Source organism: Panthera pardus, unplaced genomic scaffold (assembly GCF_024362965.1).
Source record: "Panthera pardus isolate Hobbes unplaced genomic scaffold, ASM2436296v1 HiC_scaffold_9, whole genome shotgun sequence".
Classification (NCBI taxonomy): domain Eukaryota; kingdom Metazoa; phylum Chordata; class Mammalia; order Carnivora; family Felidae; genus Panthera; species Panthera pardus.
Window position 1 is genome coordinate 284,448 of NW_026527024.1, and position 25,000 is coordinate 309,447.

Below are 25,000 nucleotides of genomic sequence, written 5' to 3' on the forward strand. Positions count from 1 at the left end.
ATAATCAATTGCCCATTCAGATCTTTTGTGTAAAAGTTGGCATTAAACAGTCAGGGGCGCCTGGGTGGCTCACTTGATTAAGTGTCTGACTTCTGCTCAAGTCACGATCTCATGGTTTGTGGGTTCGAGCCCCGCATCAGGCTGTGTGCTGACAGCTTGGAGCCTGGAGCCTGCTTCCGATTCTGTGTCTCCCTCTCTCTCTGCCCCTCCCCTGCTTGCTTACTCTCTCTCTTTCTCTCAAAATTAAAAACTTAAAAAAAAAAAAAAAAAACCTTTTTAAACAAATATATAGCAGGTGATGACCAGCTCCTGTATTCTGTTCGTTTTTACCTAATTGACCTTTTTCTCACCAAATCTCTGACAACCAGGCAGGCAGCTGCCACTTGCTCTTTCCTTTAAGAAGCTGGAAATGTCGGGGCGCCTGGGTGGCTCAGTCGGTTAAGCCTCCGACTTCGGCTCAGGTCATGATCTCACACCTTGTGAGTTCCAGCCCCGCATCAGGCTCTGTGCTGACAGCTCGGAGCTCAGAGCCTGGAGCCTGCTTCGGTTTCTGTCTCTCTCTCTCTCTCTCTCTCTCAGCCCTTCCCTCACTCACTCTCTCTCTCTCTCTCTCAAAAAATAAATAAACATTAAAAAAAATTTAAAAAAAAAAGAAGAAGCTGGAAATGTTGGGGTTGCGGGGGGGTGGGTGCCTGCATGGCTCAAGTCAGTTAAGGGTCTGACTTCAGCTCAGGTCACGATCTCACGGTTCATAGGTTTGAGCCCCACATCAAGCTCTGTGCTGACAGCACGGAGCCTGCTTCAGATTCTCTGTCTCCCTCTCTCTCTGCTCCTCCCCTTCTCTCTCTCTCTCTCTCTCTCTCTCTCTCTCTCAAAATAAATAAATAAACTTAAAAAAAAAAAAAAAAGAAGCTAGAAATGTTGAGGCGCCTGGGGGTTTCTGTTGGTTAAGTGCCCGACTTAGACTTCGGCTCAGGTCACGATCTCACAGTTTGTGAGTTCGACCCCCTGCGGCTGTCACTGTGGAGCCTGCTTTGGATCGTCTGTCCCCCTCTCTCTCTCTGCCCCTCCCCTGCCCCCGCACACACTCTCTCCCTCTCTTTTTCTCTCTCTTTCAAAAATAAACATTAAAAAAAAGAGAGAGACTAGAACTGAAATGTAAGCCTTGTGTGATTTCTCAAGTCAGAAGCCAAAAATCCGTAATCCCCTCCCCATTTGAATTTGGAATTCTGGCTGGCTGGCTTTTTGCAAAAACCGAGGTGAGGGCATAGGTGTAAATACAAGACTCAGGCTCGTGGGGATGCGTGCCACATTCTGTTTGCCTGGCTAAAATCCTGCTGGCCTGGAGAAGTCTCTCCCTCCTGCAAACGTGATCAGCCGTCACCTCTCTGAAAATAAAACAACATCCCCTTATATCTTTAGCATCTTAGTCGGCCACCATTTGTTTTCATAGGCTTCTAGAACACCAGTCAGCAGTGAATGGCTAGAACAAATTATTTGAAAAAAATAATTTTCTGCCATCGAGCTCAGACTGGAAGAGAGAATACAGTGAAATGAAACAAAGACGTTGGAAAGAACAAAGGCACATATACATCATCTGGCCCAGCCCCCGCTGCAAAAATCATGCTGCAATCTAAATTAAATTATAACTAATAGCAGTTTTGTTCGAGTATCTCAAATTATCACTTCAGATGCCGAAGCTCAAGTGGTTTCCATGGCGATGTTTTCTCTACGAGATGTCAGCTAGTATCTAATTTTTTTGTCCCTGATAGATGACAACCTGAACCTTTTAGTGCCTTTGGTTTTGGGGGTTTTATGTTAGATAATCTCGATTTACTTTTGTATGCATTTAAATGTGTGTTTTATTTGCCATTGGTTTCTGAGCCTGAAGTCTACAATTTTACATATTTTGAAACTTAGTAAATAAGAACTACAACTACCTCATTTATCTTGTGTACTAAAAAAAAAAGAAGAAGAAGAAGAAAAGCTTTATTATTCTGTCCTCTCCCTGCCTGCTCAATGGGGCAGGCAAGAAATTGGTGGCTAAAGAATTCAAATTTCTTTTTAATATTCTGTTCTTGCAACTGTTTTTTAAATCATTTATTTGTACTTAAGCACCCGCCCGGAAACGTCTTCTATTTTTCACATTCCCTAAATGTGATTAAAAAAAAAAAAAATTATGTTCTAACAGTGACGGTTTAAGGCACAGTTAGCACGGTTCCTGATTTCATGATTTCACAAGTGTTTCCATGGTGGTAATAAGCCTTCTCTCTGCACTGTTTGGGTCAGTGAGGGACTCCTATCTGGGTCCAAGGCGGGCCGCCAACCACGGGGAGAATAACTGAGCCTTCGTTGCCTTGAGAGCATGCAGTTGTGTTGATGATTTGATAGAGCCGGTGTAGACTGTGTGCAATGATGGGGAGCCATGTCCCCTGGGTCTGCTCTTACCAAGTTTGCTTTCACATCAGAAACAGTTCAGCTTAGTGTTTTTGCAAGTCGTCTCTGGAGCCAGTTTCCTGGGTTCAAACTCTGGCTCTACCACTTACTGGTTATGGGACCTCAGACCAGCTTTTGGCCTTCCAGAACCTTCCAAAATGGGATGAATATTGCCAACCTGTCGGGGTTCACATGAGGCTGAAATGGACTTAAAGGACTTAAAACAGTGCCTGGCTTGCGGCGCCTGGATGGCTCAGTCAGTCAGTGTCCGACTTCAGCTCAGGTTATGATCTTGCTGTTCAGAGTTCGAGCCCCACGTCAGGCTTCTGTGCTGACAGCTCAGAGCCTGGAGCCCGTTTCAGATTCTCTCTCTCTCTCTCTCTCTCTCTCTCTCTCTCCACCCCTCCCCTACTCGCGCTGTCTCTCTCTCTCAAAAATAAACATTTTAGAAATTAAAACAAAAAACAGTGCCTGACTTGTAGGAAGGGCTATTATTAGTCCCTAATTACCTTGTTCCTGAAATTTGAATTTCACCTGCCTTTACATTTTGTACTCCACCACGGAAGGAAAACACTTCTAGGTTGATTCCACCAACCCCTTGCTGTCCTGGGCCCTAATGAGTTTCATCTGTGAAGAAAGTGTCATCCAAACGATGACTAACCTTATAATCCTAGAATTTAGAGTTTTCCTGTTCGTCACGTATAAACAACCTGCATGGTCCCCGGAGCCCTTGTTGCTCGATGTCCCTTACCTCCCGGCCGGCAGGGGTCAGAACTTGTCCCTGTCCCCCAAGAGCCCCGGGGGTCTCAGCTGCCAGGGAGAGGCACCACACTCGCCCCACACAGCACACAGGATAAGAGGTGCTGGTTAGCCTGTCATTTACTTTCCTGACAAATCCTTCCAGGAACGCAGCAAAGGGAAGGACAGAACATTCATCCTTTCTATTTTGTGGGGGAGGAAAGTGTATTTTTACTCACCCAGCTCTAAGAACGGATCGCTCTACGGTATGGGTATCATTATGGGAACCCCCCGCCCCCCGCCAGGCCCACTTTTACAAAGTTTGTTTGTTGTTTCCTTCTTGATTTTCAACCTGAAGGTAGGGCAGGAGGAAGAGGGAAAGGACACCGGTGCTGAGCCCTCAGGTGGCTTCTCGAGTGGCAAAGGCAGTGGAAGGGGACAGCGTCCGTGTGTCGAGGGTGAATCGGACCCATGTCTGAGTATGTTTGGAGCCTGTCATATATGTTCCCTTTCTGGCAAGGAGGGCAATGGTGTGCTGTAGCCCGAAGCCTCAGCCGGACAATGGGACAAGCATGAGTGTGGGTGGAGAATGTCTCATCATGGATTCCTCCAGCCCACGGTCTGCCTGCGCTACGCCGGGTGGAGAAAGGGAGGAGCGCCAACCTCTAGGTGTGCAAAGGAGACACGGTCTGTGTGTGGCCAGTGTAATGGGGATGGCCAGACAGACAAGAGGACGTACACAAGGGAAATAAACAGAAATGCACATGCTCCTATGAGGCCCTAAATCAGAGCTGACATAGCACCATGCTTCGACAGTCATCATCATGTTCTATCGCCTGGAGACCCAGGAGAAACGTATATTGAATATAGTCTTTGCCTATTTGACGCAGGTCTGGTCTTGAGACTGTTAATATCTAGAGTCTGGTTTTGTGTGTGTGTGTGTGTGTGTGTGTGTGTGTGTGTGTGTGTGTTTAAGTAGGCTCCACCCACAACATGGGGCTCAAAGTCATGACCCCGAAATCAAGAGTCGCATCCTCTCACAACTGTGCCAGCCAGCCTGTTGGGACCTATTCATGCCATTTCCCAAAATATAGGTTCCTTGATTCTGCAGCACCCCTAAAATTGCTCTGCTCTCCCAGCAGACAGGGGATGAGATGGAACAGAATGGAGTCTGTGTCGGGGATGAGCTTTGTCCTATGTCTTACTCACGTCTCTTGATTTCCAAGTTTTCATATGTGCATTTCCCAGAGGATGTTGGTACCCCCGGGGGGGGGGGGGGCGGGGAGGACAGTTACAGTGAAATCATTTCAAATATATCTGTCAAAATAGCGCTTGGTCTGCTTGGCCAGGACAAAATGGATATGCCTCAAGGGAGTAAGGACTCACGTGCATTAGGACAACCAGACTTAAGTTATAAATGAAGCCATGAAAACAGGGATGCTTATGCGAGAAACAGAACCGTGCCCTTGAATTTCGTGAGGACTTCGGTTGTACCTCAGGGTTTTTCCCACTGGCTGTTTTCTGATAATAACCAAAGACCAGTGGACACAGGAACCATTAGTAGCTTTTCTGTATTTACAGGCTCCAGGCTCTGAGCTGTCAGCACAGAACCGGACATGGGGCTCGAACTCACAGACCCTGAGATCATGCCCTGAGCCGAAGTCGGACGCTTAACCGACGGAGCCACCCAGGCACCCCTGGACTGATTTCATTTTAACGAACGTCTCATTAGCCGTAGCTGCCTGTCAGCACTGTTTGTCATTGGGACCGTGAACATAACTGAGCACGCCTTTAAGAGCATGGCTGTAGGGAGTGTGTAGGGAGTGACAAGAATTCAGACCGATCAACCTTGACAAGAGGGCCAGACATATAACCGAGGTGGCTAAGGATAGTTTTAGGAAACAGGTAAGATTTGATGGACAGAGAGAAGAAAGGCAGGGCAGAGGTGAGGGGGGCGGAGGGATGAGCCAGAACGTGTCGACCAGGAAGCATCAGGAGTCTGTGTGCCTAGAATGTCAAGTTGGAAAAGTGGCCCCGGCAGAGAAGGAGCAGGAGAGAAATTCAGCTCGAAGGAGGCCTTCCTCCCCCTACAAAGGATTTCGGATTTTGTACGAAAGGCGATCCTGGGATAAATTTCCATGTTCTCTTCTAGCTGTTCCTGTTCTTCTTGGGTCATCTCAGGTCACACCCACACCTTCCACTACTGGTTATGTCAATAACTTCAAGGGATCCAGAGAGAGGGGTGTATGCACGTCTCTAAATATCTGTGTTTTTCTGCGGTTTTGTGGCCAAGGATGCAAAGCCGTACAGTCGGTTTTGGAGCAGAGAGAAAGCGTGATGTGTTCTCCCATCGGCATTACCTGAAGCAGAGAAGCAAACAGCTTCATAGAGTCACGACTCTCACATAATAGAATAATCACAAAATTGCCACTGTCATTGTTTTTGTCTCCGTACTTCATATATTTTGAAGGTTCATGTTACTTAAAAGTGGTGAGGAGATGGCTGTGTTTCTCAGAGGGAGATGAAAAATACGAGCCACTCATAAGATACCAAACGTCCAGTAGACGTCTCCATCTGGGTGTCCCAGAGGCACCTCAGGCTCAGTACCTCCAAGACAAAACAGATTTCTCTCCCTCATCCCCTAAAAAGGCTCCTCCTCCCACAGGCCCTGCCCAAGCGGAACTGTCTGGATGCTGGGACTTCCCCACCTGGCTGCCTCATCAGCCCTCAGAAGGCAGGATGGGAATGAATGGCTTAGGAATTAACCTTGCCTGGTTTCCAATCCCATCTGGGCCACTCAACAAGCTTGATGGCTTTCTAGGAAGATATGGACTAAATAGTGTCCAGAGAAGGGTAATTAACGTTGTCAGAAGGCCTGTAAACTAGGTCAAAGATGAGTCGTGACAGTATGAACTTTCATCCTCGGAAAGAAACTCGCAGTCTCTCAGTCTCGGAAGGGTGGTTTATGTCAGTAACCAAATCTTACCGTGACCTATGAGTGTATGAGTTGTAACATGGCAACTACAAAGCAGCTTTAGGCAATTTACTGTAACTAGACAGGGTCGTAACTAAAACCACATCCGTGCTTTAAATTGGTGTTTTGACTGTGTAAACCAAACTCTTCAATGAGGCACAGAAATTCCTCATCAGTAACAATTTTCATCTTTTTTATTGTTCACTGTGGATCCCCAACACTTAGAATGGTGCCTGACACACAGTCGATGTTCTGGAAAGATCTGTTGAATGGCTGAATACATTCATTTGTCACATCTACAAATAATCCTTCTCTGAAGGGAACACTCAGGTTTAAAGAAGAAACCCAAGGTTTCCAGAAATATTATTTAGAAACCATTTTTATTCACACGGGATGATTTTCTGATCACCCTTAACATCGGATGATGAGCCTACAAATGCAAGGTCATTGCATCCTTGGGCCGACACTTGGAATTTTGAATATCCGTCCATGCTGCCCACACCAGAAAGTCCTAAAGGGCATGGGGAAAGTCACTGACTACAGTATACTTCATGTTGGCTCTGTCTTTCCCTCTCTCCCTAGACATGGGATTGGACCAGTTAAAATAAGCACACAATAGGGGTGCCTGGGTGGCTCAGTCAGTTAAGCGTCCGACTTCTCTTCAGGTCATGATCTCACGGTTCGTGAGTTCGAGCCCCGTGTCAGGCTCTGTGCTGACAGCTCAGAACCTGGAACCTGCTTCGGATTCTGTGTCTCTCTCTCTGTGCCCCTCCCCTGCTCATGCCTCTGTCTCTCTCTTTCTCTCAAAAGTAAATAAACATTTTAAAAATATATTTTTTTTAAAGAAAGAAAAGTCCCCAGGACTCAGAGTTAAGTTCTTTCATTTGTGTCTTTCTTAGCGTCTGCATTTTAATCAAATCAACAGGCTTGAGTGGCACTGGTGGCCGAGCTGATTTGGAATATGATCGATCCAGGAACAGATCATTTTTCTGGTCTTAAGTCAGAGAAAAGCTGAAGTAGCATTTGCTGGTAGGATCTGAAATCTCGCTGGTGGCCCTATTTCCTGGGGAAAAGGAAAAGAAGGGCTCTACCTACTTTTCATCATTATCCTGGGGATCCTTCAGAGCAGAGAGCTGAAGGAGGAGCCTTATGAAACCCAAGTCCGTAGTGAGATCCTCCTTGAACCCTAACACAGACCTCTTTTCTCCGTGTGCACACATTTAATTATGCAAAATAACTCGTTCAAACATTTTTTAAATACCTAACTGATGCCATCCAGTAACCATGGCTCTAGACTAAGGTGATCTGCTGAAGGAGGAAGCTACTTCCGTTGGAGTATTTGCCTTAAACCTGAACATCTAAAACAGAGGCCCAACGAATATGAAATTGGTTTTGAAGTTACATTAGCTCATATGGATGGTAACAGATACTCTGCCGACCTCTAGAAAGACTTCGGGATCCGTTTGTCTTTTGCGTACTTGAAATTTATTCTAGAGAAACACCTAGCTGTAATATAACCGGTTCTGGGTTTTTTTTATAACAGGGAAAGAAATGGAAACTTTATTAGGCAGCATATATTATTCTCAACTGTTATGAAATGTTACCTGCTTACACATTCCTGACATGTCCTGTGTTTTATTAGAGTCATGCAAAATGTTCACTTAAAGACATGATTCCTTTTTAAACTAAAGGTATAAAAGGCTCTACAGAAATAGCCAATGTAGATAGAAAATAGTAGCTGAGGCAGATTTCAGCCAAAGGTGAGAAAAAAACATTCTAATCCATCAGCTTGCGTGTCAGTGGATGAAGCAGGACGGCTCAGGTAGCTCTAAGATTCTCTAATATTCCTCCAAAAGACTGATCGTGCTTCTCTGGGTCTCATGTCAGACAGAACAGCCGAAACAGGGGTGGAGGCACTGAGACGTGTGGAAACGATGGCAAGATGGGCCTGTCAGAAACGGAACTCTCCTCTGGGGAAACAGGAAGTGCTGAAGAGTTGTATGAAAAAATATCCACATCGGGTTATTTGGGATTACTAGTGTCCTTGACTCTTACACTTGACTTTTCCATTTCTTCCTCTGCAGCCAGTGCTGATTTCCCATATAATCCAGGACAAGGCCAAGCTATAAGAAATGGAGTCAACAGAAACTCGGCTATCATTGGAGGTGGGTGATGCATAGCACAGGCTCCTCACCTGTGGAAAGTAAGAATTGTCCGTAAATGCGTCGTCTTAAAAAAACAAAACCAAAAACAAAACCATCATCTAGATTTTTACTTGATTTGTTTTGTTATTTAAATATGACTAAGGATTGTGACCTACAGATGTGGAGACACGGATGTAAATGTAACCCGGCTACTTTAAAAAAAAAAATTTTTTTTAATGTTTATTTATTTTTGAGACAGAGACAGATCGCAAGTGGGGGAGGGGCAGAGAGAAGGAGACACAGAATCCGAAGCAGACTCCGGGCTCTGGGCTGTCAGCACAGAGCCCAACGCGGGGCTTGAACTCACAACCCATGAGACCGTGACCTGAGCCGCAGTCAGACGCTTAACCGACTGAGCCACCCGGGTGCCCCGTAACCTGGCTGCTTTTCAATGCTGACCCGTAAGAATGCGATGGTCGTGCCGGGCTAGCCAGAGCCTGAACAGGCAGGCCGGCCGTCGTGCAGGAGCCACAATGGCCTCCTCCCTCCTCTCTTTTCCCCTTCTCACTCCCGCACATCCCAAAAGGCCCAGGATCACTTACTGCAAAAACAGGCAGGAGTGTGCCAGTCTGGCTGCCGTTATCTTAATAAAGATCATCAGAAAATTAATAAGCCAGGGTATCTAAAATATTCCAGTGTCTTTTCTCCCCAGGGACGGCTGCAGAATAATTGAAGTCTCCTAGCCCAGTCCTTCTTATTTGGGTTGGTATCCTTGCCCCCCGTTGCCCACCATCTCCTCTGCCTGAGCCCCCCTGTCTTACTGCATCCAGGTGTCCCCTGCATGTCTGAGGACAGCTAATACTGTAATTGTATCAAGGGTCTTAAACCCAGCCAATCACCTTGGCTTAGTCGGTAGGTCTCTTTTCCACATGGAGAAGTAGATGCCTGTAAGAAATACCTGACTTGGGGCACCTGGGTGGTTCAGTCAGTTGTGCGTCCGACTTCAGCTCAGGTCATGATCTCACAGTTTATGAGTTCAAGCCCCGCGTCGGGCTTTGTGTTGATGGCTTCAGATTCTGTGTCTCCCCCTCCCTCTGTCCCTCCCCTGCTCACACTCTCTGTCTCTCCCTCTCTCTCAAATAAACATTTTTAAAAAGAGAGAAATATATGTGACTCTAAAACTAGAATACATTTAGAATGCCGCCTAAATCACATTGTCCAATCACATCGGTACAGTCTTATCAAGGTCCCTCTCCTCACTGTGTTTTGTTTTTTTAAGATCAACTTTATTGAAGCGTGATATGCATGTGTGTAAGCGTAACAGGTCAGTGACTCGTGACAAACACAAACACCCATAGCCACCACCACAACGAAGATCTGGAACATTCCCACCCACAGAAAGCTCTTTGTGCCCCCATATAGCCCATCCTTTGCCCTGCCCCACTCCCAAGAAGGGCCACCTCTGATTTGCTTTTTGCTGTGTTGATTACTTTTACCTCCTTTAGAGTGGCGTAGAAATGGAATCATAGAGTATGTCATCTGTTCGTGCCTTCTGTCGCTCAACGTCATGTTTCTGAGGTCTCTCCACATGGTTGCATGAATCGATAGGCTGTTCGTTTTTATTGCCAAGTTGTGTTTTGCTGTGTGAATGTACTAGAATTGGTTTTATCTGCTCACCTGTGGCTGTTTGGTTTGTTTCCAGGTCTGAGCTATTTTGAATAAAGCTGCTATGAGTATTCTTGTTGAAGTCTTATGTGAACATAAGTTTTCATTTCTCTTTGGTAATTGCTGGGAGTGCAGTTGCCGGGTGTGACAGAAAGTGGAGATTAGACTCTGTAAGAAATTGCCATACAGTTTTCCAAAACGGTTGAACCATTTTACATCCCCGCAGTTCCTATCTGACAGGCCAGGTTTGCTCCACAATCTTATCAGCACTTGGTATTGTCGCTCTTCTTAATTTGAGCCACTCCAGTGGACGAGTAGTGGTAGCTCGTTGCAGTTTTAATGCGCAATGAGCTGATGACTAATAACCCTGAGCGTCTTTTCATGTGCCTGTTGCCATTTGTAAATCTTTCGTGAAGTGTCTGTTTAAAACTCTTTCTCCGGGGTGCCTGGGTGGCTCAGTTGGTTAAGCGTCCAACTTTGGTTCAAGTCATGATCTCCCAGTTTGTGGGTTTGAGCCCCGCATTCGGCTCTGTCCTGACAGCTCAGAGCCTGGAACCTGCTTCAGATTCTGTGTCTCCCTCTCTCTCTACCCTCCCCTGCTCATTCTTCTCTCTCTCTCTCCCTCTCTCCCTCTCTCCCTCCCTCCCTCTCTCTCTATCTCCCTCTCTCTCTCTCTCAAAAATAAACATTTAAAAAATAAAAAATAAAAACTCTTTCCCCATCTTTTAACTGGATTATTGGACTTCTTTTGAGTTATAACAGTTTTTTATTTGCTAGATAGTTCAAGTCCTGTGTCAGACATATGTATTGTGAATATTTTCTCCAGTCTGTGACATGCCTTTTCATTTTCTTAGCGGTATTTTTTTTTTTAAAGCAAGAAATCTAAATTTTGATGAAGTCTTATTTTTTTAATCTTTTTATGGCTTGTGATTTTTTTTTAATTCTATTTTAATGATATGCCTCTTCAAGATTATGAAGATTTCTTCCTATGTTTTCTTCTAGAACTTTTATAGCTTTGGTTTCTGTTAACTAAGTCTGTAATCACTTTGAGTTAACATTGGTACATAGCATGAGATAAAGGTCAAAGACATTATTTTCCAAACTAATATCCAGTTATTCTAAAACTACTTGTTGAAAAGACTATATACTTTTTCCAAATTTAATCTCCTTGGCACTTTGTCAAAAATCAATAGACCATATATGTGTATGTCTGTTTTCTGGACTCTGTTGTGTTTTGTTGATGTATTATATATCTTTCTTTACCCAATACCATGCTTGCTGTATTGTTTTACCTTTATATTAAGTCTTGAGACAGCAACATGCATTCTCCAGCTATTTCTTTTTTGTTTTTCAAAATTACATTGGCTATTCTGGACCCTTTACTTTATTGCCATATAAAATTTAGAATCAACTTATAAATTTCTACCAAAGAAAAAGTTTGCTGAGATTTTCATTGGGATTGCATTTGGTCTATAAATGGACATCAAAACAATACTGAGTGCTTCGGCTCTTAAAGGTGGTCTATCCATCCATTTATATACGTCTTTAATTTCTGTCAGTAAGGTTTTGTGGTTTTGAGCGAACACAGCCTTGAACAACTGTGTTCAATTTGTTTTATTATAAATGGTATTATTTTATTACTTTTTTAAGTTTTTATTACTTTAAATGTTTTTCCAAGTATTTTCTTGCTAGTATATAAAAATACAGTTGATTTTTGTGGCCTTGCTAAATTTACTGTTAGTTCTAGACACTTCATATATATATATAACTTAGGATTTTCTAAGAGATGGTCATGTCACCTGAGAATAGAGAAAATTTTTACTTCTTCACAGTCTGTACACTTTTTATTTCTTTTTTGTTTTATTGCACTGACAAGGATTTCTGGTACATTGAGAGAGAGGACTTGCTTCCATTGTTTCCTGTTTTAGAGAGAATATGTTTACTCTTTTAGTATTGACTAGGGTATTAGCTGTAGGTTTCTCGTAGATGCAGTTTATCAGGTTGAGAAAGTTTCCTTCTACTGATACTTTCTGAGAGGCTTCACAATGAATGGAGGTTGAAATTTGTCATATGCTTTTTCTCCTATATTTCTTTAATGTGGTAAATTACATCGCTTTGTTTTTTAATGATAAACCAGACTTGCATTCCTAGAATTAACACCCCTTCACCATAATATATTCTTTGCCACACATTGCCAGATTTGATTTGCTAAAATTTTATTAAAGAGGACTGTTGCCCCATAGTTGTGTTTTCTTGTGATGTGTTTGTCTGGTTTTGCTATCAGGATAATGCTGGCCTCATAAAATGAGTTGAGCAGTAGTTCCTCCTCTTCTGTTTAACTGTCTATCAGTTCCTCAGAGAATAGCATTAAGATCTCCAAATATAACTGTGAATTGGTCTAATCTCCTTTCAGTCCTGTCCACATGTGTTGCTGGTGTTTTGTGTGGGGGAGGGTGGCATTAGAGAGAACCATGGCAACACGAGGAAAGTGGTGTTGGAGGGATGTATACAAGGTCTGTTTAACCTCCAGTGCCTCTCCTGCCTCCACCAGGTGTCATCGCTGTGGTGATTTTCACCATTCTCTGCACCTTGGTCTTCCTCATTCGGTACATGTTCCGCCACAAGGGCACCTACCACACCAATGAAGCAAAGGGAGCAGAGTCAGCAGAGAGCGCGGATGCTGCCATCATGAACAACGACCCCAATTTCACAGAGACCATTGACGAAAGCAAAAAGGAATGGCTCATCTGAGGGGTGGCTATTTGGCTGTGGGAGAGGGAGGGGCTAGCTATTCGGGAGGAGGGAATGGGACAAAAGTGCACCCTACTTTATACTCTTGAGCACATCCTTAAAATATCAGCACAAGTCGGGGGAGGCAAGCAACAGAAAATTCTGGAGACTGATCGCCACAAAAAGTACTTTTTAATATTTCTTTATAGCTGAGTTTCCCCTTCTGTATCAAATCAAAATAATACAAAAAATGCTTTTAGAGTTTAAGAAACAATTGAAATTTGTAGGTAATACTGTCTTATTTTGTGTGTGTTTAGAGGTGTTCTAAAAACCCATGGTAACAGGGCAAGTTTTCTACATTTTTAAGAGCCCTTAGAATGTGGATATTTTTTTTCTTGAGAAAAGTTGATGCACATGGCCTCCAGCATTCTCTTCCTTTTGCATATAGTCAATTTTTAATGGGCTGTCGTAGTAACTAGTTCGTGTTCATATGCTATTTCTTTTGGTGTCCTGTAAATTGGAAAAGGAAAGGAAGGGGCCAACAGAACCTATTGTCTGCCAGTTTTCAAAGAGACCTCAATCTATGCCTATTCTCTGAGCATTCCCACCTAAAGCACTGAAGGAAGTGAGCATATGGCACCTGTTGTGTAACAACACAACTAACATAGCAGAGAGAAGCATTAAGAACCAGGGGAAGTAGCTTCGTATATTGGGATTGTTGGTTTTATTTTTCATCAGATTCTACAAGCTAATACTATTCCGTGTGCATAGTCTTAGACCTCTTCATGACCTGTGACTGTCAGCTACAATGCGGTGGTGACCAGCTGTTACAAAAGATTTTTCCTCTGCTTTACCTACATCATGTTAGGTTACACTATATGTGTGTGGGGGCACCTCGGTGGGGAATTAGAGCCAGATGCTATGATTTGTTTGCTCTGTTCCTTTTAGAGTTGTAGCAAGAGTGTGGACACTTTCTAATGAATGATGCATAAATTAGGTTGCTCTTCTTATCTTGCTTTAAATATTAGTTTTTAAGCCCTTGTGACAAAATCCTAGCAGACCATGTCCTCCAAATGGACACGCCACAATAAAGCCAGGTTATGATTGCTATTATTATTGCTTTACTCCAGAATCATATGGAAAATACTGCCGTATTTTCCATCATCTAATCCATGTATCGTTCCATCCTAAACAGACACACTGCCACAATTCAGGGACCGCTTTGGCAGATACATCTGAACCTTAGGTTCATGACCAACCTGATAACTGACTGTTGCTTCACAGAGAATGGACACGTCTAGTCACACCTCAGTCTAATCAGGAATCTTGACCAACTTGTTCCAACAAAGAACTCGTTGGTTTTATTTAAAAATGATAGATTTTGTGTGTAAATAGATGGGACAAAGCTCCTATTGAAGCATCCAAGAAATAATTTCATTGATCTCTTTTTGTAAATTACACAATTTATTTCTAGAATGACTACCATTTATGATCATGATAGTTCAGATTCTGAATAAGTACTTTAAAATTTTTTTTCAGATTCCAACATTTTGAGGAATTCAATAGGATCCCTTTTTTCCTTCTCCTCCTGGAAGCATGTAAGATGAGGTTCAAAAAGTATTATTGCTGTTTTTCTGACAGCGTGCCTCAATAAAATGGAAATTCTAGTTTGTTAGGGTTATATGTACATATTTTTCAAGATTCTCGGTATGCCTTTGCTTTTTGGAGGATCTCAGTTTCTTGGGTAATGAAAACTGTTATCTAGAGTTGCCAAGGGCCCCCTGCACCTGTATATGACACATTCCAAAGGAGATACTGGACCAGTTCATTCCCATCAGAGCCGAGGTAACAGAACAAAAGGGAATCGGAACGCCTTTCACAGTTGCTGACCCTCAGCCACTGTCACGAACACCCTTACCTTAAAGACGTCTTGATCATTATTCCATAATACACGTTGTTAAATGAAAAGTATGTGGTACGACTAAAGAGCAGAACAGGAGAACCCAAGTGACATGTTAAAAACAAAGCCTGTTTTGATGACTACCATTAAGGGCTGTTTCGTGTATTGTCAAATTACGAAAGCAAATTTTAAACATTATGTTTTGTAGAAAGGTTTTTTAGAATTTGTTTTAAACCTGCTTTACAACTATTAATTTTGCACTTCACAAATAATGCCAGATGGAAATGTATTGTTTCTGGCGTTTCCCGTGATAGCTTTCTTCTTTATGCATTGTGTCAGCATTTTCACTTTCTTCCCAAAATGATTCAGGGGTTAAAACAATCAAAAACAGTCCCTGACACTAAAACGGCCTTACCCTTTCTTTTCACTCTCTTCTTCCCTCTTTCCTGCCTCAAAAGGTGAAAAATAAAACCCAACACTTCCTTCACCAAATTTGCAAACCTAGGGCACTGGACTGACTGAGGGCTCAGTGGGTCTCCCATGTCACCGCCATTAAGACATACAGTATGCCCTTAAGGGAGTAAGTCCGGCCAGCAGACAAGACACAAAAACGTAGTTAAGGTATTAAGTAACTAAGTTAAATGCCAAGGGAGTGCTGGAAATCCTTGGCTTCTCTTTGGGATTGTGGGCTTCACCAAAAGTCCTAAATGTATCTATGAAGGCCATATCCAGTACGTTCTAAATGGTCAGTAATTTATGTGAAGATAAAGAAACATCTGTTTTTTCCAGCTCCCTCCCTTGAAAGCTCAGGACGATGCTCCCTCCCTTGAAAGCTCACGATGTCGTGACCCAAGCTCCGTGTCTAATCTTGCTTTGTCAGTCACATCCCGCAAAACCTTGACATTCTTCTGTCCCAGTCCATTATCATTCTAGTCCAGAGGGCTGGTGGTAACCTCTTTAAATAATAAACAAAAACAAAAAGAAAAAAATTTAGAAACAAGAAGCTGCTTTAAAGTTTCAGGAAGAACTGATGGCTGACTTAAGGTTGTTTGTACAGGAAGCATCTTCCATGTAGAAAGTAAACATCTAGGTTTTGACGAGGTAGGAGCAGGACTTTGAAAGCAAGATCAGTGCCATTCTCAGCTCTCAAAATAACATATTCCCTAGAGCACAAGGAAAGTAGCTTAGGAGGTGAGAAGTTACATTGTCAAGTTCTTCTCTGACCCATCTTAATGTGTAAGGCTATGGGAGCTAGAAACAAGGGTTTGGAGGGCCTTTGTTGGACAGTTTCCCATTACCCTGCGTTTGATGAACAAGCATCCTTTACTAACAGGAGCAGGGATTCAGAGGCATAGGAAAAAGAGCTGGCATGAGCCAAAGAGTAGATCTTAATGTTACTGTTGAACGTCTGTGGAGCTGCCCCCAGATGCCCTCAGAGAGCTTGGCATAAAGACACACACCATAGGAAGCACCGAAGGAAAAAGTAGCTACCAAATAGGAAAACGCAGTGTCAGCGTGGCGTCCGGAAGAAACTTTTCTTTCCTTCTATTACAGGATCTGCTCTTTTTCTCCCTCTCCTTCCTTGTATAGGGTAAGCATTGCAAAGGTCTCTTTATGCCTCTAAACAATTAGCACCTCATTTAAACCGCTTAATATTGTTTCCTTTTCATCATCCTGTCCAGCAGTTTTCAAAAAGAAAGGCAACAGTTATTAAATTGGATGCCAGTTAGCCAGCCAAAAACAGGTCCTAAGTTACTAGTGACAATAGAACCAGCTGATCCTGAAATAGATGAGAGACAGACAGCACGTCTAGCTGATTGGGGCTGAAACCAACGAGCGCCATGTTTAAAATGATATCATGGTGAGCGTAGACCCTGGGCATCAGCTGATAGAGTCCTAACCCTTTCTCTCTCCCTGGCTTGCCACGTGACCTTTGTCAGACTGGTGAACCTTGGTTCCTCTTTGCCCCATATTTAAGACACAGCTGCTCTGCCCACTTAATAGGACAATCGTGAGGGGCCATTGAGTCTTGACTGCAGCGTCCTTTGACACCCAAATATAAAGACCCAAGTCAGTGGAGCCCCCTGGAAGACGTACTTTCTGGCCTGTGGTTGTAAGTCACGCCAGATGAACAATGTGCCCACATCCGGGAGTGTGCAGACTTGTGAGGCATTGCCGTACAGCTGCTAAATTGTTAATCAGGTAGACTGCCCAGGACCTAACCGGTCAATACTGGAAGATGCAACATCCGAAGGCCAGAGAAATCAGAACTTCGCGTGCACAAAGCCCTGCGTCCCCACCCAGATGGGACTTACAGCTTACACATGCCCCCAGTGCCATTGGGCTGGCTCGTACGTAAGACGACACAAGAAACAAATGTGATTTTTCCGTGTAGCCTAGTGGCAACGTGCCTACACTACATACGCCCTGCATGATAATGTTGGAAACTTTAGAATAGATGTCTTTCACAGCAGTATTTTCTGGATACGCGTGGTATGTAGAAGTCATTGTCGATGAAATAGGGAAACCGTGTTGAAAAGTTGATTATCTCCCGTGGAGCAAGGACTGGCAGATTATAAAGATACCTGAGCGCACAGGTATTAATATCCAACATGCACTTCCAAGGTCACTTTCCAGATGAAAATGTGCTTTAAGATCAGGTCTACACAGGTGGCCTGCAACGTTTCCAAGTTCAGTTTATTTCAAAACAGCCACCGCTGGGTTCTAACATGGCTATGAAGACATCCTCTCAAAGTAGGCCAAGAAACAGTTCAGATGTTACTGATTCTAAGTTTGGTTGGGTTTTTGCATTTTTTTCAGTGAGCATCGTGACTGCGGAAGTCAGGGTTGTGAAAAGCTGGGCTAAGTATTCTTTCTGTAAAGTCGATTAGGATTCCACCCTGCGAAATGACACAAAAGTTCACTCTCTAAAAGCAACAGCATGTTAAACTACAATGAAAGAAGGAAACTATGTATGTATGCCTAATATCCTTTGTGAATGTCTTTCATTTAACTGAAATTATATTAGAAACCAGATTGATAAATAAAAAATCCAAAATAGTTTTAATTATCCTAAAAGCGATTCTTTGTGTTTTGTTCCACTTGATTCTCTTAGAAGCCATTTTCAACCTTCAGCGAAGAAAGTTCCGGGCACTGGAACATACATCTGTTGGGAATATAATCTTTCCCAAAACTACAGCGGTACAGTCACTCTTCAAAGACAGGTCTTCCGTGGACGCATTCGTCGTTAACCTTCTTGGGCCACACATGCCTCCCCTCCCCCATTTTTCTTAATGTAGCATAATGGATATTGGCTCCATGTTTTAGATTAATTTACACACAGCTTGATAAAATGCAGTTAGAGTTAAGTGATGTCCAAAATACATTCCGAGCCTTGCTTAGAATGAGGGAGTAACACTGGATAATGGGCAAATGGATTCAGGCCAGTCAACCAGACAACAGAGATGTGCAACGTCTTTCTAAGTGCACTCCAGATGCGTTAAGAGCCGTAGTCCTAAATTATTCCTCCTATTTGCTGGTCTTCAGTTAACATTGGGAAGCCATTTCCTTTTAATCAATTCTCAGTGAAGCATTTCAACGTATACCAAATAAGTGTGAATTCCCAGTTAAAAGCCCAACCTCTCTGCTCCTTAGCAATTCCCGAGGCCAGTCTATAGCAATGATACTCAAGTCTTCTAGAAAGCTCTTGGTAATGATCCTGCTTTACCGGTGTGACCCAACAGGTGGAGAATATCAGAAAGTCCCTTGAGTAAAGAAAGCCAGCACTTATGAAAGTTCACAGCACATTTTAAAGGAGTGAGCGGGTGTGTTAGGCCTTAACATCTCCACCAAGAACGTGTGAGCCACAGCATGCTTACCTCCCTTCCCAGTACCACCTACCATGTGCCATGTAGACATCAAGATCAGTAATTTGCAGGAGGACAGTGACTTCCTTTGGCACAAGGCAGGATCTGTTGAGTAAATGGGGGTATAAAAGTAGAGAAGGGGCCGAAGGGAGACTTGTAGGGGGGATTTTACTCTTTGTCAGTAATGACATGGCATGGTGGGTTTACCAGAACATAGAGAAGAGGAGATCATTGTGTTCTGTCTTGAGAAGGAGTTTGTGTGAACCTAAGCAGAAAGCCAGCTCGTTATAGCAAGTGTTATGAGTAATCATTAGCACGTGCTCACTTGGCCTTGGTCACTCTGAAATCACGAATTCAGTGAAGCCTGAGCTAAATAATCCTTGTGCCTAATGGTCCCTCTCTCCCAGCAACACTTCCCTCCCCACCCCACCCCCGGCCCCCACACCACAAACACACCCAGCATGACTGCATAGGACCGGGAAGAGAACACAACTTTCTTGATTGCGTTTCCATGGCCTTTCCATCCATCTTCATTCATCCTCTGGGTGTACATAAGTAGAATCTCTTGAGATGGGGCAAATATACACATATTCCGGGGATGCCTGGGTGGCTCAGTTGGTTGAGCATCCAACTCTTGATTTTGTCTCAGGTCATGATCCCAGGGTCATGGGATCAAACCCCACATTGGGCTCTGTGGCGAGCATGGAACCTGCAAGGGATTCTCTCTCTCTCTCCCCCTCTGGCCCTCTCCTCTGCTCACGCTCTCTCTCTCTAAAAACAAAACAAAACAAAAACATACACCAAGTCTTCTCCAAAGGAATGAAACCAACATTTTTTAAGTCCCTTGACCTAAGGTATGAGAAAGTTAGCCATTTCTTCTAAAACTAGAAATTCAAAATAATGAAATTTAAATTTTTTTAACATTTATTTATTTTTGAGAGACAGAGAGAAACAGCACAAGCAGGGGAGGGGCAGAAAGAGAGGGAGACACAAAATCTAAAGCAGGCTCCAGGCTCCGACCTGTCAGCACAGAGCCTGATGTGGGGCCCGAACTCACAAGCTGTGAGATCACGACCTGAGCTAAAGTCAGACGCTCAACCCGCTGAGCCACCCAGATGCCCCTCAAAATTATGAAATTTAACCTAAGATATGAAAGACATGAAAAAGTCCAAGAGGATGAAAACAATGAAGTCATTTTGTGTTCACAAATAGCAATTTAGCAGATAAAATTCTTAAGTCTGGGAAGATGACCTCTAACCTGGGACACAAAAGCAAGTTTCTCAATCACAAAAGCTAGAGAGAGAGGGTAAGTATGAGGTTACCCCCCTGAGTGCCAATATATCCAGACTAGGGGCAACCTTTGAAGTCAGGGAGAAGGCACATTTAGGACAAATCAGGGGGAAAAATACTTTATAGTGGAGCTGGTAAGACTTGTTACAGGCAAAAAAACCAACCCAACAACACATGATTATCTTCCAAAAATAAATTATTTCAACAGTGGCCTCACCACATGGATTTTAAAGGGAAATCAAGATTATGGAATCATAATTAATTTACTAAATCTTTACAGAACACCCTCCTGTGCACGCGGTGCTATTCTCGACACTGAGGATTCCCTAGAGATCAAGAAGACGCATCCCTTCTCTCAGGAAACTTAGGTTCTAGCGGGAGGAGAAAGATAACAAGCAGATAAATAAATAATACAGAAGAAAAGATAACTTCTAGTCAGGGGAGTCCTTTTATTTTTATTTTAGGGAAGGAGAGAGCAAGCGTGAGCTGGGAAGACAGGCAGAGGGAGAGAAAGAATCTCAAGGAGGTTCCACACCCAGCAGGGGGCCTGACGCGGGGCTTGATCCCACGACCCTGGGATCGTGACCTGAGCCGAAATCAAGAGCCGGACGCTGAGCCGACTGAACCACCCCAGGCAGGCAGGGGATTTATTTTAGTTCATTTTAATAAGTGCTTCCGACTGGCGGTGGGGAAGGACTCCACAGAGGGGACAGGGAAACTGAGAACTGAATGAGTCTTTCAAAGATGAAAGGAGGCCTTGTTCTAGATAAGGGAACTGGTACAAAGGCCCCGAGGTCACAGTGAGCTTGGAACTTAGACACAGAGAGTCAGTGTGTCCGGAACGAGGAAGGGAGAAGATGCCACCCACTACGTGACCGTTTGTTCCGACCCAGTTCTGAGCTGGAGAGACTCAAACACCACAACTTGAAGGTTTTTACAGTGTATCTGGCAAGGTCCTCTAGGGAAACAGACTTAGGAGCAAGAGAGAGATTTATCTAAAGGAGTTAGCGCTTGTAATTGTGGTTGGCAAATCCAAAATCCATAAGACAGCCTGGCTGGTTGGCATCCCAGGAAGGACTCCTCTGCTGTGGTCTTGAGGCAGGATTCCTTCTTCAGGAACCCTCAGGGTTTTTTTCCTCTTAAGGCCTTCAGCTGATTAAGCGAGGCCCACCCACATTATGGAGGATAATCGCCTTTACTTGCATTCAGCTGACTGTAATTGTTAATCACATATGCAGAAAACCCTCACAGCTACAAGTAGACTAGTACGTGATCAACCACCTGGGCACCAGAGGCAGGCCAGATTGACAGAAAATCAAGCACCACTGAGGGTTCCACTAGGGCATCACAGGGGGGAAGGTGGAATTGCTTCGAACATTCGTGTGTGTGTGACTCAAGAGGGAAATCATTTAGTCTTATCTTTCCGGTTACAGCACTAGATTCTGTATCCTTTTGGGTAAATACCTAGTAGTGCCATTGCTGGGTCGTAGGGTAGTTCTATTTTTAACCTTTTGAGGAACCTCCATAATGTTTTCCAGAGCGGCTGCACCAGTTGGCGTTCCCACCAGCAGTGCAGAAGGGTTCCTCTTTCTCCGCATCCTCGCCAACGTGTGTTGTTTTGGTGTCGTTAATGGCAGCCACTCTGACAGGTGTGAGCAGGTTCGCAGGGGCACATGCACCCCAATGTTTCTAGCAGCGCTATGGACAATGGCCAAAGTATGGAAAGAGCCCAAATGTCCACCAACTGATGAATGAGAAAGAAGATGTGGTGTATAAATACACACACACACACACACACACACACACGCACACACACAGTGGAATATTACTCAGCCATCAAAAAGAATAAAATCTTTCCGTTTGCAACAACCAGAACTCGAGTGTAATTACGTTAAGCGAAATAAGTCAGAGAAAGACAAATATATGAATTCACTCGTATGTGGAATTTAAGAAACAACACAGACGAACCAGGTGGGGGGAGAGAGGCAAGCGGACTCTTAACTGTAGAGAACACACGGAGAGGTGCTGGAGGGGAGCTGGGTGGGGGATGGGCTAAATGGGTGTGGGCATTGAGGGCACCTGTGCTGAGCCCTGGGTGTCATATGTAAGTGATGAATCATTGGGTTCTACTCCCAAAACCAAAATTACACTATAGGTTAACTGGAATTTAAACAAAAACTGACAAAAAAAAGAAAAAGAAGGAATAAAAGAAAAGAAAGAATGGTAAAAAAAAGAGACAGAGTCTGAAGTTCAACGCAAATCCTACAATCTGAAGCAAAGACCAACAGGCTGCTTGACGAGATGGAAAACCGCACGGCCTGCTGGCTGCCTCCCTCGATGCACCTGGAAAGGCAGCAGAAGCAAGAAGGAAGTGTAGACCCTGTGAGGAGACTGGGGAGATGAGGCCCGAAAGGGCTGTGCCAGGGCGAGGCCCAGGTGCCCAACGGAGAGGCGCCCTGACATGGTGCTCTCCTGCCGGGGAGGCCCTCGCAGACCACTGCCCCCCTCCGCTGGGCCGCAGGACCGTACCCCCAACTCCAGCCAGGCCCCCCAGCATCGTCGGCCTTCAGGGCGGCCTGAGGAGCAAAACTCCAGAGGTGTGAGCGGCTCCGCCAGGCCTGAGGTTTCTCTCCCGTCCGTCCCTCTTACCGCAGGCCCGGGGCTGAAACGCCCTGAAGAAGATAGTGTAGGGGCTGATTCTAGAAGTTGCTTGAGGGGCAGGAAGAGGGGGCCCCATGCCAGCTGCGGGATCGCAGCCCCCCAGATTCGCAAATTCGTCCCTGAAATTCATGTTTAAAGATGTTCATGTCAGTGGTGTTCGTGCAGCCGGGATCTGATGGGCGTGCGGCTCGGTGTAAACGTGTTCAGAGTCTGCGTGACCACTTACTAGCCCCTTGACCTGTTTGTCATTGTCTTCGTCTGTAAAATGGGGACAGTAACACAATTTACCACATGGGAAATCCTTCTGTAAGGATTAGTCAGTACATGGGAAGTGCTTAGAACAGTGTTGACATATTGTAAGCTCTCCATTAATGGTAGCTTTTTTTTTTTTTTTCAACTTTTTTTTTTGTTTTTTTGTTTTTTTATTTATTTTTGGGACAGAGAGAGACAGAGCATGAACGGGGGAGGGGCAGAGAGAGAGGGAGACACAGAATCGGAAACAGGCTCCAGGCTCTGAGCCATCAGCCCAGAGCCCGACGCGGGGCTCGAACTCACGGACCGCGAGATCGTGACCTGGCTGAAGTCGGACGCTTAACCGACTGCGCCATCCAGGCGCCCCAATGGTAGCTTTTTTAAAAAGCGGAGGGCCTGGGTGGCTCAGTCGGTTAAGCTTCCGAGTCGTGACTTCGGCTCAGGTCGTGATCTCGAGGTTCGTGAGTTCGAGCCCCTGTATCGGGCTCCGTGCTGAAAGCGCAGAGACTGCTTGGGACTCTCTCTCCCCCTCTCTCTGCCCCTCTTCCTCTCTGTCTCTCTGTCTCTCTCTCTCTCTTTCTCTCTCTCAAAATAAATAAATAAACTTTAAAAATGAAAAATAAAATGTTTTTAACAAGTGATAACCACCCCCCTCCCAGAGAAATTCTTGCAAAGATCCATGAAGGGACATGTATAAGGACACCCACCCGTAAGAGTGTCTGGGGTGGCCAAGAGTGGCAGGCATCCCAAGTGTCTGTCCCTAGGAAATTTGTCATGTGAGAGAAGGTGAAGGCCTTACAGCCCATAGAAGTAACAAACTAGATACGTATACAGCAACGTTAAGTCTTACGTCATCAAAATACAGTTCAGAGCGGAAAGTGTAGGAAATAAAACTAGACCCACAAAACAGTAGAGTTTATTAAAATGAAAAACCTACACACAGAACAGCAAAACGTTTTGCAAGAGCACATGAATAATTAAGGATGCATATATGTGCATATATACATATACAACCTTCTAGAAAATATGTTACACATATAATAAAATATTCGAGTCATTACCCGTGGGGAGAATGAAACAGGAGTGGGGACGCGATGGAAAATAAAACAAAGGAAAGCAAAACAAAACAAAAGAGGCGTTGTCTGGACACATGATGACAAAACACCACATTCTGAGAAGTACCAGCTTCGCTCTCAGACTGCAAGGGGGTCGGGGGCAGGGTGGGGGGGAGACAGCGAGATCACGAGTCCTGTCGCAGGAGAGCACAATTAAAGCAAGAACCACAGAGGACCGATGCATGGACATACGGCGGGAAATGTCACAGCGAAGGCGGTAATTCGGTAAATAAATATTAGCAAATGGACAAAGGCGATGGGCAGGGAGAGTTGAGAGCAGAGCGTTTCTGTTCTCTACACGCAGTAACATTGCTTATGTTCTAGAACCACAGGAAACCTAGGGGAGGGGGAGCTGCCTGTCTCCTCCCGCCCTCCGGGTCAACACACACCAACCGCTTCTCAGAGGGGTTAAGAAGACGATGCCTCGTTCCTCCCGTGTGTGATTTCAAAAAGCAATTAGTCTGCCTCTGGACTGACCTGCCGATGACTTTGCCCCTAGCTGGACTTTCGATTCGCGGACGGAATAACAGGCATTAATTGTGAACGAATGATTTTGAAGTGGATTCCAAGTGGGACCAGAGCGGCCCCTCCGCTGGGGCAGTGATGGTCTGAAGCTGGGCCAGTGGGCGGGCGTCACCTATTACTGACCTCACCGTGAAGAAAAGGTCCCTGGTTAAATCCCAGATCTTGCCAGGAGCACGCCGCGGGCTTTGTCAAAAATACAAGCAGCGTCTGTAATGTATTTCTGGATGATCAAGTTATAACTCCTCTAAATTAAATTTACAGAGCTCATTCACTTTTATTCCAAGCGGTAACCATGGCGTTCCCTTTAAATCATTACGAGTGCAGCAGATACATTGATTACCGCCAGACCTGTCATTACGGATCTCTGTTTCTGCACCGCGGGAGCAAACTCTAAAGTTTAATTAGTATCCCCGTCTGCTGTTATAAAGTACAAGTCCAGGACATATGGGAGAGAAAAATGAGTCAACGTGAATCATCTTAAAAACATGAAACTGGCAAATAGAGCAAAGCAGAGAGCCGGATTTATTCTGCATCAAAATCACTTGCCTTGACGCCAGTCCTGCCTTATGTGATTAATTGGGGCGGGGGAGGGGGGGAGGAATATTCATTCTCCTCGAGAAGACAACTCGTCTCTGGAACAATTGCGGGGCAAGGGGCAACTAGCAGACGTGGGGTCATGTGACCCACGCATGTAGGTTGCTGCA

General features: G+C 44.5%; 1 protein-coding gene across 1 annotated transcript in view; it reads left to right on the forward strand.

Annotated features, from left to right (window-relative positions):
* CNTNAP2 (contactin associated protein 2) overlaps nucleotides 1-17,665 on the forward strand; it is a 259,111-nt gene extending 241,446 nt beyond the window's left edge. Inside the window, exons 10-11 of the mRNA XM_053898623.1 lie at nucleotides 8,233-8,313; nucleotides 12,509-17,665. Coding sequence (XP_053754598.1) covers nucleotides 8,233-8,313; nucleotides 12,509-12,708 — 281 coding nt within the window. The 3' untranslated portion in view covers nucleotides 12,709-17,665. The remainder of the gene's footprint in view (nucleotides 1-8,232; nucleotides 8,314-12,508) is intronic.
* The last annotated feature ends 7,335 nt before the right edge of the window (nucleotides 17,666-25,000 follow it).